Source organism: Athene cunicularia (genome assembly GCF_003259725.1).
Source record: "Athene cunicularia isolate RWA chromosome 1 unlocalized genomic scaffold, athCun1 chr1_part1, whole genome shotgun sequence".
NCBI lineage: Eukaryota > Metazoa > Chordata > Aves > Strigiformes > Strigidae > Athene > Athene cunicularia.
Genome location: NW_020799091.1, coordinates 7432401 through 7451040, shown reverse-complemented (window position 1 = coordinate 7451040; position 18640 = coordinate 7432401). Strand labels below are relative to the sequence as shown.

Genomic DNA, 18640 nt, shown 5'->3' with positions numbered 1-18640 from the left:
GCCTTCACTTCTGGGCTATTTCTTCTGTTGTGTAGATTTTTATGTAGCTCTTACTTTAGACAGAGAATTCGACCTTGAGCATTTAAAAGAGACTGACTTGGGATGGTGGGACGCATGGATTGTGCAGTTGTTAGTCCTGCATTACGTAGAATCAAGAGCAGTAATGTCATGCCAGGTCTGAACATTATATTTTGCTATAACCAAGTGTTTAAGTTTTAATACAAAATAAATTACACAATTTATATACTGTGTCAAATATCTTGTAAGGTTTGAATCGTGTGGTATAAAGCCTAATGGCCATAAATCATCTGTGAGGTCAGTTTATGTAGCAAAAATTGTAATGAGAATGTGATCAGGTTGCAGGCATTTAGACTCAATTATACTGAAAAGAACCATATGGAAGAGAAACCTGTGAAAGGATTGGGACTGAAAGTTTTCTGAATGTCTGAGACAGGAGTTTCAAAACCTTAAAGAGAAATACGCTCTTCTCCACCCATAGTCCCTTGATCCTTGTATCTAATGAACACTGGAAGAGCTATGAACTATCTCCAGCAAACCGAATCTGAGGTGTATAAGACAAAATAGGTATAAGCAACTCAGCTAAATCAATCTGCATATGCCTGGAGCTGTCTTCTCCCCGTTGGTCTTTTGTTGTCTAATACAGTCATACCTGAAAAGCCACTGATGACTTCCCTCATTTTTTTCAATGAAACCCCACAGCAAATCATGGGAAGTCGCCATGTGATGTAGGTGACTTCATGTTTGTTCATTATCTGAGCAAGGAAGATCCGCCACCCCTTTGAGAACACAATGAACTTAGAAGCCTTGTCTCTCTCCTGCATGTCAGCAGGTAAAGATCCGGCCATAAAACTGCTCCTGGAGAGGTCAGTGGAAGTGAAGATTCATAGGTGCAGTTTGAACGGATCCCTGTCCATTTTTTATTCCATCTTCCCTGTAAATGAACAACTCCTTGTGGTACTCAGTGTGCCTGAAGCAGACAGATCAAGCACAGCAGAAGTACGCTGACTGAACATATTAGACTGAAGAGCTATCTGACATCATTTCTTTAAGCTCATAGTAAAGGACAATAATTTAGATCCAGTAGACCTGGGGGGAACCTATCTTACCTAACTTCAGATGTCTGGATACAACATTGTGCAGAACAGTTTTAGACTCACTCTTTGCTTTGCAATTTCCTATTTCCTGACAGCAGAGGCAGGCCATGTACTACCAATCCTCTCCTCAGGCACTCCTCCTTTATGCAATACAGGGATGTAGGTCCCCCAAATGATGATGTTACAGTCACTTACACAGACCTAAGTAATGACTGCTGCTGTGCAATTTCTCCTCCTTAATTTCATTACTAGCGCCAGCAGAACCGTGCAGTTTTGCTGAAAACTGCAGAAAAAGCCACCACCACTCTGCTCCTCAGAACTGATTGAATTTACTCTCCCCTGTTAGACAACTGCATGTTGCAAGTGATCACAGGTCTTAAATTTTGCTTTCTTTACAAGTTCATAATTTGTCACTGCTAATTATCCAGTAAAAATTAAATGCAAAACACTTAACTGCAGAGCAAAAGTATTATAAAACACTGTCAAAGTCAATGTAACAAAACACTGAAATGAGCTATGTAAGAATTGATACATTTTGGGTTGGTTTTCTTCTGTTTTCTTTGACTCACACTTTGTCCATGAGCTTTTTTGTTAGAGCCAGGATGTTCATTGGCTGCGATACTTTTTCACAATGCTTTATCTTTCTATCTGTTTTTGAAAAAGCTGCTTCAGGTGAAAATGAATGAGTGGGGATTTCTTCTTTCCCTACAATGAACCTGAAAGAAAAAAACAAATGAGAACAGAACAACAATTATATAAATAACTCAAGAAAATACATAAAGTCCAATATAAGTGTCTAAGTCTTTAAGACAAGCTTGAGGTTACCCACAAGTATGCAAAAGAAAATGCATCCTATACAGCTGTCAAACCTTGTATCTCTTTGAAAAGATCACTCCACCGGTATATTTAAACTTCAGATAATGGTCGCAATTGCTGCCAGGAATCTTTTAAAACTAAAAACATTACTAGAGAAGTCCATCTCTCATACAGAGGAAGAATACTAAATAGAAAAATAAAAAGGCACATGAAATATCTCAAATTATCTCCAGCAAAATGGGGTTACATAAAGGTTGATAATTACTATAATATTTTTATAAAATATCTGTTTTGTAAAATCTTCAAAATGTTTTCACTCCCACCATGAGTATCAACTTTGTTTTGCCTGGCTTCACCCTCAGCCTTCCTTCTTCACCCAGAAGTTGATACTGTCAATATATCGGTTCATCTTAGGTGTAGAATTACTGTGTACCAAGGGCAATGGAGGACAAAATGGCAAGATGTTTCCTAACACTCTGCACTATAATCCAAGTTACACTGTACTGTGGCAGTCTTCCTGAGGGTGATGAAGTTATAAAAACTTTGTCATTTGGTATGTGACTGTGACCTGGTGATTTCAGAAAGCACTGTTTCTGCACACTGCCACAGGAGTGTTTCATGTCCATATTTCTGGACTACAGTCTGAATTATTTAACTGTTGGCACCTTATATGAAATTCCACGGCTGCTTTTTAACTGTAAACTCTATAAAATATTTCCCACTACCAACAACAGCAAGTCTGTCTTGCTTGACATCAGCTCTTTCCCTCACCTGTGAGTTGATAACTATCCACGCACTGGGCTGAGTGGTAGACAGGTAGCAGAGTATGTGAGGGAAAGGGAATAACGTGCCTTTGTACCTCTGACACAAGGCATGAAGACAGGAGAGCTTTCCATAACTACAACAAATGAGGGCACCAGAAGGTCCCATCACAAAGTAAATTCTAGGAGAGGCTGTATCACAATGGCAGACACAAGGTTTAGTGGCATGTTAGGGATATTTCAAACAGATATGCTACAAATGCATGCTTTATTTGGGTGCTGGTTACACAACTACGGTTGTATTCATTAAACACTTTGTGAATGCAGCAAAGAAACTCCAGCAGCCATCTGCTTTCAGGAGAATATTGGGAATCGTGAATCCCAGTTTTAGAAAGAGAAAAGATTAACACTCCTTCAAAAACATGCAACCATATGTCTGTGTTTCCTTTAATAACAGTCCCAAATATGAAAAAATTCCTCTCTTGCCAGCACGTCTTCTTCAAAATATGCTGTACACCCCAAAAGTTGGAAAAGTTTTACAACAGAATGATTTTTCTTAGAAATACTCTTTTCATAAAGTGTGGCTGCCACTGTGCACGATTCCTCAGAATCTTCACTTTAAGCCACGTACTCACAGACACTTTACTTACTTTAGTGCAGAGTATGTAAATCCTTTCAAGCCATCTTTGCACCTAAAACATAAAAATGACAGGTTTTCTATAATGGGCTGCTTGCAATATAAAGTGTTATAGATTAAATATTGCGTGGAAGGGCTGCAGATGAATACCAGCTTCTCATTAATGGGAAACAGCACATCTGTAACAACTCTGTGGCTATCCCCAACTTCACAGTTGTCACCACGCCTTGGGACATCTCAGAAACAAAGGGTACAGCATACAAATGCCAGCGCTTCTCTCTTTTATCCAAACCAAGAGTGAAGAAATTTTTAAAGGATGGTGACAGAACCACTGGGGTGACAATAGAAGATTTCATATGACAAAGAATTGTTGCTTTATGGAAAAGAAGTCATGATGAGTTTTACAAAACATAAATGTTACTGCAAGGAGTAAAAGGATGGTTGGACCTCCATAAAATACCCACCCTCTTGTAAAGAGCTGCAGGGAATAGTTATTTTGACTTTGAGATAAAATGTTCTACTTTTCACAGCGCTGATCTCTGCAATTCGTTACTTTAAGACTCAATCTGAAAGTCCCAGTTTTTCAATGATACAGTGGTTGTTCCGATTCTGAGCTTGATTATATACATCCTTCCTTACAGACTACAGGGTTCCTTGTGTGAATAATGACCCCAGCAAAGAGTCCATAATTGGCTATGAAATATTTAGGTTATTGACTTTTTTCTGCCCAGGATACCATGAAAGGAGCTGAAGCTGGTGGCTGCTACAGATTCTTCCTGGAAGACTTTTCAATGTCATATTGGTGGCAAAGCAAAGAGCAGATATTTGGGATTTTTACCGCTTTTCTTTGTATAGAATTGCACGGGGAATACACCATGGTACAAATGCATTCCTGACACAACACAAAGCACAAACTAGTAACTTATCAACACCATCATTTCAAGAACGCATCTACTCTTAAGAGAAGACAGGACGGCAGTCGCAAAAACTTCGTAAGTGGGAATGGACAAACATAACCCTCTGCCTCCTGCCAAGTTGTCCCTGGAAAGCCTGTGACCATACCCTCCTGAGAGCATGTGAAACCATCTCGCAGAAGGTATCATGCATGGTCAACTCATCCTACCGATGGCTGGATACACACCAGCAGCAGGAAGAACATAATGAGATAACAGAAGTTCATAGATCAAGAAAGTCTGGTTTTGTCCTGGCAGCCAAGCATCTGGTGTGAGAATTAACCACTCCTGGAAAACTCTTCCTAATGCTACAGCCTTCAACACATACATTTTCAAGTACCTGGTTTTGTCACCATGTGCACAGTGCTAAATAAGTATCAGGCACAGTTACACAAAGCACCAGAAAATTCATTCTAATGAGCTTCTCTTTTAAAATGACTGCACCTAAATACTGGTCACATATAAATGATCTGTAGGGTTTCAAGGTAAACACATACAAATAAAATTGCTCACTGTATCTTTAATTAATACAGCATTTTGTAACTGAAGATATGTAAACATTTTATGGTTTATGATTTTTTACCTATGGAATTCAGAAGCTGAAAATTATAATACAAATTTTATAGATTGAAACAATTGATGAGTGATGGACTTTAACAAATGAAATCAGATTTGCCCAGAGATCACAGTGAAACACTGGCAGAACTACAGAGACCAAATGCACAGGGTTTACATATACTTGCTCTATCCACAGAACTGTGGTCCAGTATCACAAGTTTGATTTTAAAGCCACAACTGACTGTAAGTTAAATGCCCTTTGAGTAAAGGGTGTTCAACATGTTACGTCTGCAAGCTGCCAGCTCAAGAACAAGGTCTTAGTTTCTACTTTTCCCATAAATTAAAACCATACACTAAATGAAATGTAAACATGCATATTAGAGTTTCTAGAATAATAGTGAAACGGAAAATTACAGTATGAGCAAAATGATGTTTTTGCCTTAATCACTCCAATGAAACTGCACTTCGGGTTGCAAGTGTTCAATTATTCCTTTATTGCACCACCAGATGTCCCTACCCAACTAGTGCTCAAACTGACCCGACCTGACTGATACTCTCCTACAATTCATTTCCTTTGAAGTCTCCTCAAAGAAATTGTCAGTCAAACCCTGTCCTCACTAAGACTGAAAACCAGAAGACATCGGAATCACTGAAACAACACTCCAACCCCCACCTCATCCCTCCATGGAACATGAGAAATATTTCTAATGCCTATTCTAATTATATGATTAAAGTCACTTCTATGCAGTATGTATTTGGTGTATAGGAATTTTATTATTCTATTAGTAATAGAGCTACAGATATGAATCCCCCTGCAAAAAGCACTTAAGTTAAAGATCTAGTACAACACGGAAGTAATGCTAAAGATACAATTCCATTTTTTTCCCCATTAACTTCCTGATTTTTTAAATTTTAACACAGTATAAAGGTGCAAGTTAAGTTCTTAAATAGAACTCAATTCATGCTGCTTGCTGTCTAAAATGTCTTGTGTAAAATTATGCAAAACTAATGGGTATGTGGAAATATTGCTTATTAAGGGTTTCAAAAACAGAAGTCCTAAAAACTTTCAGTCAGCAGATACTTCCACTGTAACTTTCCCTTTTCTGACATGGCAATTTTGCTCTTACAAATGAAGCAGCAACCAACAACAAACCTGGAGATCTAATTTTTTTTTTCTTTTTACATCATGAATTCAGTATATTGAAGTTTTCAGAATACTGGTCTGGAGACTGAAATTGCCTGATTTATTCACTCACCAGGTACACAACACTGGCAGCTAATACAAAAAAATCCCTCCATACTGACTCCAAACACGCTTCTTTTTTGAAACCCCACACAGGGACAGTGTGGAGATGTCACAAATTCAGTGACTGCCCTCAGCGGTGACTGCTGAGGTACAATGCTGCATGCACATGGCACGTTTCATCAACACCTGGCTCCTAATAATTCAACTAAGACTAATGATTTGCTTCATACAGCCACTAATTGGTAATAATAATGCCACCACTAATTGGTAATAATAACTTTTACTCAATGCTTCATTACTCAAGGGGTGAAAAAGTCTGCGATCTGCTGCTGACCCCTGCAAGCCATTCAAGCTGCAAATGAGCACAGTAAAATGCATTATGTGCGCCCAGCGCTGCAGAAACCCCTGGGATGGGAAAAATCTCAGTAGTGTATTATAAACTTGTTCTTAGGGAATTATTCAATCTGGAAAGTCTGAGATAATGGGTGAGATGCATGCCATTAAAGGTACGGAGCATAGCTCACCTCTGCTACCATTCCCACCACCCTGAATGTCCCAGGGACCAAATCCCAAACTGCAGGAGGGCAACACCGTTTCTTTTGTCCAGTGAGCAATAATTTAAAGGGCGCATAATCTGGTTGCATTTTCCCATCAGAGGGGAATTTGTCCCTGGTACAAAGCCAGCGACACCAGCGACTCTGCCAGCTGTCCCCACTGGGCACCGTGGACCTGATCACACAGCAGAAATGCTCTGCTCCGTTCCAGCTTGGTTTTGGCCAGAGCCATGGCTGGAGTTGGAGAAGCAGAAGAATCAAGGAGCCATAGCAATAAATTTGGGTTCTCCAAATTCCCCTGCTGAGACAATTTTGGCACATGAGCAAATAGGGTCGATTCTAATCGTGCATATTTATAACATAAATTTAACTCACGGCCACACACATTTATTTTTGCATAAAGAAAACAGCAGAAGTGGAATAGAGCCAAGGCTTGATACTAACTATACTTCCAGCAAGACATGAACTAACTAATTATTTATGTTTGTCTATGTAAAGAGGTGCTGTACATGAGTTTACACTACTCTCCCTCCATCCTGTGGGAAGGAGAAGTTCCCACACTGAACTATAATGCTGGATGCCAGCAATTACGTTTTGGGTTTTTTGTTAGTACGTCTTGTCATAACTCTTCTAAAGATTTTCTCCATGACCAATTGATATACCCTGCACAAGAAATCTTCTGAGGAAACAAGTCACTTTTCACGCACAGAACTGGTAAGGAGAAAGCAGCTCATAGCAACAACATATGCCATGTTTAACATTCCCATACTGCTTATGTTATCCTTCAGGGTAAGAGTAAATTAGAAACTCCTATATGCAAAGCTCTCATTATGGACACATGGGAAGGAAACACTGCAAGCACAGGACATGTGTTGGTATACTACTGCAGCACATCTGCACGTAGACTGGCCAGTGAGCTCACGTTTCCAAGTCAAGGTTTCTTATGGAGAAGGGAGGCTCACGGTGATGAAATGTGACTGACTGAACACACCAGCTACATCCCTTGCTATTAAATCCCTTGCTGTTAGGAATTAAAGGCTATCTACGCTCCTTTGTGAGCTCTGTTGAACTCTAGAGGGCAATCCATTTTGTATTTTAAGCTATTTAGAGAGGTTACTATACCTTCCTCCTTCTGTTTTCTGTCCTTCCCTCATCTTCTCTTCTGTAGATCTACTCTACAGGTCTTCTGTTTCCACTTTTCTTCCTTTCCCATCTCCTCTTTTGCTCTTTCTTCCTGCAAGTCACACTATTTCCCCCCATGTGTCCTCTAAATGTTATTCTCAAGACCTCATTTCTTTTTCTTAAAAAGTAATAATCCATCAGTACCTTCTCCTTACCTCCTCATGGTCTGACACTTTCCACTATGCTAATCAGTTGTGACTATGAGATGGAAAGTGCAGAATAAGCACCGCTGAAAAACAGGATTATAAAGAAACTCAAGACTCAGGGACACACGCTTAAACATTCTGAATCAAAGAAATGGAAGAATTAGTTCAAGCTCAGTTCTAAATTGTTTTGAGACTAATTTGTTTATGTGGTGACTATAACATAAAATTGTGTTTTGGAAATACTGGTTTTCCAAAAAGCTCTGGGATCCAAGAAAAATTCCAAAACAGTAAGACTTTCCTCACTGATGCAACTGTAGAAAAAAATTACTTTAAAATGAAGTATTTTATATCTCTGGATATGTACTTCATTATGTAATACTTCATTATATCTCTGGATATAAAATAAGAGATAATCCAGTCAAATATGATAAAACAAAAGAAACTGAAACTAAAGGTTGTTCAGAAATGTGTACCACTAGTATTTTTCCCAGTGGAAGAACACACATTTTCAAGTGGAAAATATAATTTCTAAAAATTATGATCAAACATGCCACAAAACCTTTTTTGACTTGTCATTACTTAGTTGTGGTGGATTTTCCAACTATCTGAACAGTATCTAGATCCTTCTCAGTGACCAAAGAACATAATTATTGTGCTAATCCTAATGCCCAAATCCATTGAGCTTTTAGTGGTTTATGATGGGGCTGCAGAAAGACATTTTGGTCCTCATTTAGATCAATCTGTGGGAAACTGGATCCTAAGAATCTTTGTAAATATGGTCATACAAGAGTCTTCCGATTTCAGGAACTACTCATGACTTTCACATCAGTTTAAAAAAAGAGAATACTCTGCTTATATATTCTCCTATAAGAAACAAAGTGCATCGAATCTAGAATTGCAACACCCTGCTTGGAAGCAGAGAAGCATTTAGATGCAATTTCTTTGGATCAAAACCAGTACTTTCAGTTCAGTAGTATCTAAACACAAGGAGCCTCCTTTCGATCTACAGCTACACAAGGCACGAGAGATCAAAATGAAGAAATTTTTCTTCATAGATGGCTAGGTTGCTCTAACATGGAAGATTCAATGAATTTTTTTGCTTTTTCTTTTGTAATCATGGCCATTTCAACTAACAATCTTTATGTGTACTTATTAAAGACATTAAAACCTTCTCTCACACAGATAACCCAAAAAATATTTTTTGGGTTAAGTTATGGTTCCCTATATAGACATGCAAACATTTTTGTCCATCCATCCAGACTGAAACATATCTCTTAGAGACACCGAATAATCATCGTTATCAAGGCACTCGGAAATGCAGAGAGCAAACATAATCTGTTCCATACACCAGCTGCTGCTAACATTAACATTTCCCTCAATATCAAACCTAAGCCCTTCCTTCGTGCTATGTCTCCTCCATGTCTCAACCTTTCCCAGATGATGCAGGAGCAGGAATAACCACCTGCTTTCCTCTATTTGTCTTTGCCAGGACTGGGATGGAAAAACTGATGGAAAACCTTTTCTTCCCCTTCTGTCACCAAAGGTCAGGAAGGTGGCCCCATCCCACTGAATCACATAACCCCAGAAGAACCAGTGACAGCTGGAGGCAGAGAACATGTCACCACCACACCTGAAGCTACCTTCTCCAAGACTCAATAGGATCGTGAGGCACAACTTGTGACTCGTGCAGAGGAAATCCAGAGACAAATTTAAGGGAAAAAAGAATTTATACCCAGATTCTTACTTTGAATCTCCACTTCTCTGGTTTAAACTTTTATTTTCTTTCTATCTTTATTCACAGGTCTTACTTATTCAAACTATGTGGGGGAAAAAAAAAAAAAAAAAGTAAGGATCAATTATAAGAAAAAAATCTAATCTTGTACCCCCGTAGACAACATGTAGCTTTCAGAAGATGTCAGAAATCAGATTAAAAATAACTGAAGTCAGAGCAGTTATAGCAGAAACTCTTATAAAAATTATACTTCAAACTATTAAAAGTGCAATGCAGCTGGCATCAAAATGCAATGAAAATTCTCACTGCTTGTGTTTCCAGATCAGATTGATAGTTTAACTTTTGTGTGTTTAAATAAAAAGTGAAAGAATGTATCCATGACATTTCTTGTAGCTGTGCTTGAAGTATAAAATGGATCTTTTGAAAAGGCTGTGTTTTTGTAACTATTACATGCAGCAAACATAAAACTATGTTTTAAAAAAAGTCAATGAACAAAGAAAGAGTAAGTAGGGACAAAATTCTAGGAGAAGGGTGAAAGAAGCCCAGTAGAGGATGTACATTATTTTTTTCTAGACCTATACTGAATGTATCATTTACAATATCTGGAAAGAAAGGGTGAATGGAGATGACAAACAGTGTAGTCAACAGTGAGCTTACGGTCCCATTAAGCTTTCATGTAAATCCAGGGAATTACACTTTTAAAGAAAAATTCTGCAGTTCTGGCAAGAATGTGATACTACAAGTGAAAAGAAAGCTGTTTATACTGAAGTTAAATTACAATACTGGATTCAGGGTTGTAAACCAAAGCTGTTATCAATAAGCACCTCACAACTGACTGCTAATCAAGTTTTGCGTGTTATCGCCAACTCTGAAATCAGATTTCTAGCAATGTTATTTATCCTGCTACTTACAACGCTCTCATTTCTTCAGAGATTAGTGCTTCCTGAAATGTGCATTTCTGAGTAAATGGAATTTCTTTTGAAAAAAAAAAAAAAAAAAAAATTATTTTATCTGGATGCAGCCCTTCCATGTCTTTGTATAGCAACAATGCTGTGCTATGGGCTCAGAAGCAGCAACCGAGTCACTCAGATGGCCACGTTCCCTTCTCAAAACCCTTCAGCAGAGGCGCTGCCTCACACTGCTAATAGAAGAAGCTAACATCAATTAAAAGAGCTGAACAATGAAGTTAAGGATTTACTGCTTAGTTCAATTGGTTTGTTGAATTTTGGAAAGTGATGTCATCTTTCCATTACCTGATTTTAATCTTTTTTCTTACAACTGTTTTATCAAAACCCAGTAACCCTCTGCTAAAGCAAAACCCAAACACTCTCTCCAAATCAGGCACAGAACAAAAATAGGAAATGGAAAAAAAACCCTGAAGGCATGAAGATGGGAAGTCAAATTGCCTCTAGGGGGATGAGGATACGGAGAAATGTACCTTGACATGTGCACAAAACCACGTCCACCTCTGCGGCCAAGGTTGCACTGATGCCGTTTCATTGTTGTTAGAACAATGAGAACAGTCAGTCAGTCACCAAAGGGACACACTGTTATGAGATTAAAAAGCAAACCATCTTAAATTCATACCAGATTTGGCTCAGGTTAAATAATGGTGGCATCTGCAGCAATTCCATTTTACACGGAGATCTGTACTAGATTTACCTACTGCCAAATTCTGCTTTGGCTTTTTCTACTGGCTCTCTACAATTGGACTGAAAAAAAAAAACAGAAAAAAAAAAAAAAGAGACTAAGCCTGTTGGAACTGTTTTCTGTAAACATACTTCATGCTATTTGCAAGCGATTCAAAATTTCAGTGAGCTAAACCTCTCTCACAGAAATTCACTGATTAATTCAAGCATTCAAGAGAAATGGATATAACATTTGCTTTCCCCAAATGACCCCATAATTGGATTTGAGGAAAATGTTTGGCTGTTTGCTTTATTTCAATGTTGGAAAAATGTGATTACAAGGAGATGATCCATTTATATTTTTATATCACATTACCCCTATCTCTGATGTTAAAAAAATTGACATATATAATCAGAATAAATGAAATGAAAAGCTATTAAAAGATTTTTAAAGAAATTAACAATCATTCTGAATACGCGCAGACCATTGCTGAGTTAAGTTACAGAGCGAAAATGACACGGGTCTTTTAGATTGGTGAGTTATTATTTGTAATTACTTGAAGTGAGATTTTTCTGTTATTCAAAAAAATTCTTAATTGTCTATAATGCAGAATGTTGCCTAAATCACCAAGACTCTTCCAACTAGGTGCTGAGCCATAAAGCATCAGCATCAGCTGGTTGCTGCACTCAAGCTAAATGACCATGTGGCAAAGTTCATTGAAACTTACAACTTTTATTTTTGGCTATATAATTTTTCTTTGTGATGACTATCCCATGCAGATTTACTTGCTTACCTGGAGTTTATGGACAGATAATGACGCTGTGGTGTGTAGGCATGCTTCTGAGGTTCATAAGTACCACAGGAAATCTTGAAAATACATTCAAATCCCAAAAGTGTGCTCGAAGAACCAGAGTGAATTAAAGTATTTGTGCACAGTCTCGGAAAATACTATTTTGAGAACTAAATTTCAGTGCTACCACAGAAATTCAGTCCTGAGTAACTCCTGCTGGCTTATACTTTAGCAAGGGACCAAACTTTATTCTAACACAGTTTTATTTTAAATTACTTCAATGCTCTTCAAATAGATCTTATTTTTAGTGCTGCACAACCACGTGCAGTATCTGAAATAGAAACTTGCATCACTAAAAAAAGAAAAAAGAAGTTGAGAGACTGGTTAATGAAACTTGGAATGATATAACACAACGCCCAAGTCACAGTTAGAGTTGGAAAATGACACCTCTGTGATGGACTCCTGGTTCTTTCTTATTCTAATAATCACATAAATATGACTTCTGAACATCTGTAATGCTTGTAATTTTTATTTTTTTATAATGAATAACTTTAAAAAAACAGCATGAACTCCATACCAAGAATGTGTGCAATCACCCAGATAAAACACAAAATCTCCCCAAAAATATGAAGGAAAAAATATAATTACATAACATGGAATACTTTCTGCAAAACTCATTTAACCAAATGAAAGAATTCAGTATTTATGAAAATAACCTTCCAAAAATTATGGAAGTTAACTGCTGGCAAGTTAATTGCTGTTGATATCACTGTTTATGAGATCAATAAAACCTCCCATAATTATTTTGCTCTGCAAATGTATCAGGAACGTTTCCAACTAGTATGCAGAGACGATATCAAAGCCCTGCCAACTCCTACCACTACAGTGAGAGTGCCACCATGTCTGGACTCCATCACAGCATCCTACTTCTTGGGTTGACTGGGTTTCATGAAGTTATCAATCTTAACTAATTTCTAGCATCTCTAAGATGCAAAGGATCAAAAGATTAATTGAATCAAGGAAATCAGAAAAGTCCAAAGACATACATCCTGGCATCTCACAATAGATAAAAACATCTGAGGGAGACTGTGGTGGGTTTTTTAAGGTTGGAGTGTTTTTTCAAATTGTGAATTTGGAAACACTGATCAAAATTTCCATTACATTTCATCTGTAAAGAGAGCTCTGGACAGTTGCTAATTCCTTTGAACTCACATATAAGAGAATGAAAAAAATCAGAATTAAGATTAATCAAAGAAATATCAGTCCCACTTTCCAAGATGGGAAAGTAAGATATGTCACAGAGATATTATGATAAACAATTTTTGTACTTCTCTTGCAGAGCACAGTAGTTACACCACGCAGCTGAGAGAATGCACCCACTTCAAAAACACAATATGGTGTGACTGCATCAGTGAAAACTAACAGAAAACGTCTGCTACTTTTCTAACCCAGCCTATATATACAAATTGTATTTTGTTGTTCTTCAGTGCCATATGCTAAATATGTATGTAATTACTTGGCTCCTCATTTCTAGAATGCTTCACCAAAATATACATACAACTGACGTGCTTTTCCCTAAAACATACGATTAATCAAATATTTAACATCCACTGATCAGATTTCAGCGCAGTGGTGATGATGTCAGTGACATCTGGAATTGGGAATGGGGCTTTGACTTTAACTACACCTTGTTTCACCTCCATCCATCTTACAAAAGTCAAGAAAGTTTTAAATGCAAAATACTCCTCAACAAGTCACAAAAACCCCAGAAAATACAACAGGTAGACACTTAGGTAAGTTTTGGGCTTTGTGAACCTGGGTATAAGTAATTCCCACAAAAATCAATATTCATAAAAAGGATGAAATTTTACTCCTTGTCCTTCCAGGAGTCTAATGAATTCTATGCTATCCCGATGCAACTTTGGCAGCAAGAAATAATGCCCTCTTTTAGTAGGAATAAGATGATGTAAGTGGAGAAAACAAACAGCACTGTGTTCAGAACCTCTGTTCTTTGAAAAAAAAATATATAGGGAATGATAAACATTTAAAATAGCTCACCAGTTAGATGAAGATGAGTATTATTAACTCCAGTTCAGTTTGTGAGATTTTAAAGAACCATTAGATCCTCTCACCATTTCTCACCTATTTTAAACTTCTATTATCTTCAACTAGCTGAGATATAAAACATATGACACTACACTTGCAAGCCAGAACTTATATATTAAAAATATAAACTTATTTGACAATGTAAAGAAGTGACACTGACAAAACAGAAACAAGGCATCCAAAAATACTGGCTAACATTGTCTAAATGAAGACATGCCAGAATCTCTAAGGTAGAGCCAAAGCTTGTTTTAGGTCTACAAGTCAAAGTATGACTCCAAATCATTTGCATATGCAAAGAAATAGTGACAGAAGAGAAATGCAGCGAAATAATGTTATAAAATCCTTGTTCACCTGACATTTATAGTCAGAAAATCTCTGATTTCAACAGCTTCTGCACTCTATCAAGCACAGCCATCATCAGACTGCATCTTTGTAGTTGCCACTGCTCCAGTAACAGGGAACAAAAAAAATACACGCAAGTTCCCATGTAATAATATATAGAATAAAAAGCACAAATATAGGAATATTTCCTTTTCCTTCCATACTTTTTCTTGTTTTCTTGCAATCTATGAAGTATAGGGTCAGTTTCTAGGGGAAGTTATTACTGGCAAAGAAGGAATCTTCTCTTTATTGTTATCAAGAAAGACGGTCAGGTGTCCTACAAGAGTATGGCACGGGGCTGTCTTCCTACAGAACACATCCTTACCCCAGTCCCCCTGAACCAGTCCTTCTGAAGGCAAATATTTGAGGGTACATTCACATGATCAAACGTCTTACATGGAGCTAGCTACCAAGTTAGCTTGGAGCACAAGCTGAAGCACTCCTGTCCATGTCACCATCACATTACATCCAGGCATGTTGGTCCTACCAAAAAACCAATTATTAAAGTGATCGTGGAAACCAGGTTAGCATTGCACGGCACTACTGTGCCATGAAAACGAAACAAGTCAATGGCAATGAACTCTTGTGTCTCCATCAAAGATCTATGTCTCACAAAATTAACATGCCATTGGAAAATCACAGAAAGTTGGTCTTTTATAACAGATAAGGCCTAACTGTTCCTATTTTGGGAAAAAAAAAAGATCTTATTCAGCCTTAAATTCAGGATAAGCATGGGTAACCAGCATAACTAATAGCATACTTGTGATGTGTCCACATCTGCTTTTGTCAATTCCTAAATATGTAGCATAATCTTCATCTTCCTGGCAGCAAGTCATCTCATTTCTAGAGAAGGACAGTTACAGACTGATTATGAGCCACCAATGTGACTGCAGCAGTGATAAAGCTAACATAACTTTGAGATGCTTTAGACAAGTTATTTTTAGTAAAGACAAAGTTAAACAATAAATATCATACTGTCTGCAAAAGGAGGAATTAGACAAAACTGGAATTCTTCTGGTTTCCTAAGGAGGAAGGTGCCTGCTGTGAGAAACCATCATACAAAAACAGACATTGTAAGCACCTGGAATGCAATAATGAGGACATGTCTAACAATCAACACAGACATCAAAAAAAATCTCCAACAAAACTATTTTAACACCGTGTAGCATTTTGTGACTACAGATGAAAAGCAGTGTGTGTCATACACAACTGACTTGATTCAGGCTTTGGACCCTGAAGCACGTGATATTTTCTTTTAAAAACAATCAGGGATGCATAAGCTAATGGCAGGTATCTAGGGCGAATACAAAACCGGTTAAATAAGAGTAGTGACAGAGCTGTTATCAATGGCTTACTGACAAGCTGGAAGGACATACGAAGTGGTACTCTAGAAGGACCTCCTGGATGTGTTACTCAATAATTTCACTAGTAAGAGAGGTGACAGAGCAAAAAGTGTATGCCTATTACATTTACATTTGCAGATAATACCAAGCAGAAAAGGGCTACAAGTGGAAGAGGCAGGCTCAGAAAAAACAGGATACAATGCACTGACTGCATGTGAATTATATGCATGTAGAAACAATCAGCTACACAAACACCAGGTAAGGACTGTGGAGGGTCAAAAATCAAAAGCTGCTCTGGGATGTAGAAGAAAGGCCACAATCTGCAAAACACAATGAATTAATTCTTTTTCTTTATCAGGTTTATCAGCTGAAATAAATTGTCTTATGCATCACTTTTCAAGGTGGGCTCCTTTCAGGGAAACCTGAATAGAGCAGTGAGAATTACTGGCATGGAAAGTTTAAAGTACCAGTACAACTGGTGTTGTTCAGTGTAAAGAAGAGGGGAGAAAGGTAGAGGGAGTCAAGGAAAGAAGAGTTCAGGAGGATGTGCTAAGTCTTTGCTACTTAAGTTTGCTACAAAGTGAAGAGAATAATCTGTTTTCTTCAAAGTTTGCGGTAGACAGGAGAAAAAGTAATGGCCCAAAGTTGCATCAAGATACGTTCAGATTAGAGACTCAAAAAAAATCTTTTGATAAAAATGGCTAAGGATAGGAATAGATTGTTTAAGGATGCCATGGACTCTCCACTACTGGAGATTTTAAAGAACAAGTTAGTCAGATATTTGACATGAATGGAGGGAAAATGAGTTAATTTCTCATAATTTAAGTCCTTTGATTCTGTATTAAAGAAATTGAAAAATTTAGGTAACAAATGTTCTCACATATCTAACCTTATTAAAGGGGGAAGGGAAAGTGAAAATCCTCCAGAGCTGTTCTAAAGGTTTCTTTGTCCTAATGACAGAGAAGTATCACTGCAGTGAATGAGGATCCAGAAGGGACACTCACTCTGAAGGCACTGTTCTATCCAGGTCAGCCTCCAGTCCCTTCAGCTGAGAAAAGCTTAGTAAGAGCAAGAAAATAAGATTTAAACTTTTAATTCATCTGTTTCTTGTGAGAACTTTCTTTCACTTGTAATGCTGAAGTCACAAATGTAACCATTTGTCCTCCTAGAATAAAATTTTTGTTGTAATTTTAAATTTGGATAGTGAGTTTAACATACTTTGTTGTTCCTGAAAACATGAAGTCAAATAAAAATGGTGTGCAAACAAACCTTCATGCGGCTGCAATCTCAGCAGGTCTGGGAAAATAAGGTGTTGGAGTGTGTCTGTTATTCAAAAGTAAAGCTCAGTTTTGGAGCTTCACTTCATGAAGAAGAAGTATAAGTGTTGCCCAGTGCTCCTGAGTTATGGACTCACCAGAGGCACAACCAGGTAAATAAATCCATAGGGCCACAATACACCCCTGGAGCAGCGACACAACTGCCTTAGTTGTGAAACACAACTGCGGGACATCCACAGAAGGGCCACAAAGCACATCTGCAACTACTTCTGTGTTTGATAAAAAAGTGCAGCCAATAGGAATTAACTGTTCTATTCGCTTGTGTCAGGCACTTGTTCCAAAGTCAACATTTCATAAGAAACAATGTCAACCATGACTGATAGACCAAAGACTGAGCACGAAGACGTGGATCATGCTTGCACGCATCCAGGCCCTTTCTCTCGTTCTGCTGAAAGTTTTATTGTATGGAGGACTTCAGAACACATTTTATGCCTCAGTCTTGCTTCTGATATGAGTTCTCTTTATAAAGCTTTAGTAAGAACAAATAAATAAATGAATGAAATTTCCAGTGACATATCCCTTTAATTCCATCAGCAGCACCAAGATGTAGCAAACTAAAGAAAGAGTGTAATGTACAAAGGAAAATTCTGGTCCACTTGACCTGCTAATACTACACATTTCAACAGGAAAGGAGGAAAATCAGTGGACAGAGGATTTGCACCATGAACTATTCCTTCAGCTCTGATAGATTTCCAGTGAAAAAAATCAGTTTACAGTAATATCCAGGACCTTTGGAGTGTTTCCTTCAGGGGATTACATTTCTCCATCTATCTCTCCCCAAGCCAGAAAACGTCTTTTTTCTAACTGCACCTGATGCTGACTCACAGACTGCTCTGGATGCTGCAAAGCCATGAAAGCAGAATAGACAAGGCTGATTAATTTTTAACTTGCAGTAATTAGGTGGAGACAAATCCAAGTTCTAGAGGCATGTTCTTGGCATTTTTTACCACTTTAATATACTCATCAATGTTATGTAAACAATTTTACAAACTTCACATAACAGATGGTAACTCTTGGACCTATACCATTTCAAGTGTTTATAATAAAGTTATAAAATGTAATTCCTGCAGAAGTCAACTGAGGAAAAAACTATTACGGTTTCAAAATTTCACTTCTAATCCAGCAAGCAACTACAGCAATAGCTTTACATTAGTATGACAACTGCAAGTCAACAGAATTACACTTAAATTGGCCAGTTAATATTAAGTATGAGAACCAGCCAGCACGTAGCAGCTGCATGGTCATTCAGCCTACCAGTTACTTACTGAAGTTTAATTTTATTATTTTCCACCAGCTACTGGAATACAACATTGTTTAAGAGCAGTAGTATCCTACATGTTTCAACCAAAATATA

General features: G+C 37.7%; 1 protein-coding gene across 1 annotated transcript in view; it reads right to left on the bottom strand.

Moving 5' to 3' along the window:
• Positions 1 to 18640, bottom strand: part of TMEM135 (transmembrane protein 135) — a 168684-nt gene that overhangs the window by 15055 nt on the left and 134989 nt on the right. The window contains exons 6-7 of the mRNA XM_026850620.1: positions 3343 to 3384; positions 1685 to 1831 (exon numbers count right to left, since the gene is read on the bottom strand). Coding sequence (XP_026706421.1) covers positions 1685 to 1831; positions 3343 to 3384 — 189 coding nt within the window. The remainder of the gene's footprint in view (positions 1 to 1684; positions 1832 to 3342; positions 3385 to 18640) is intronic.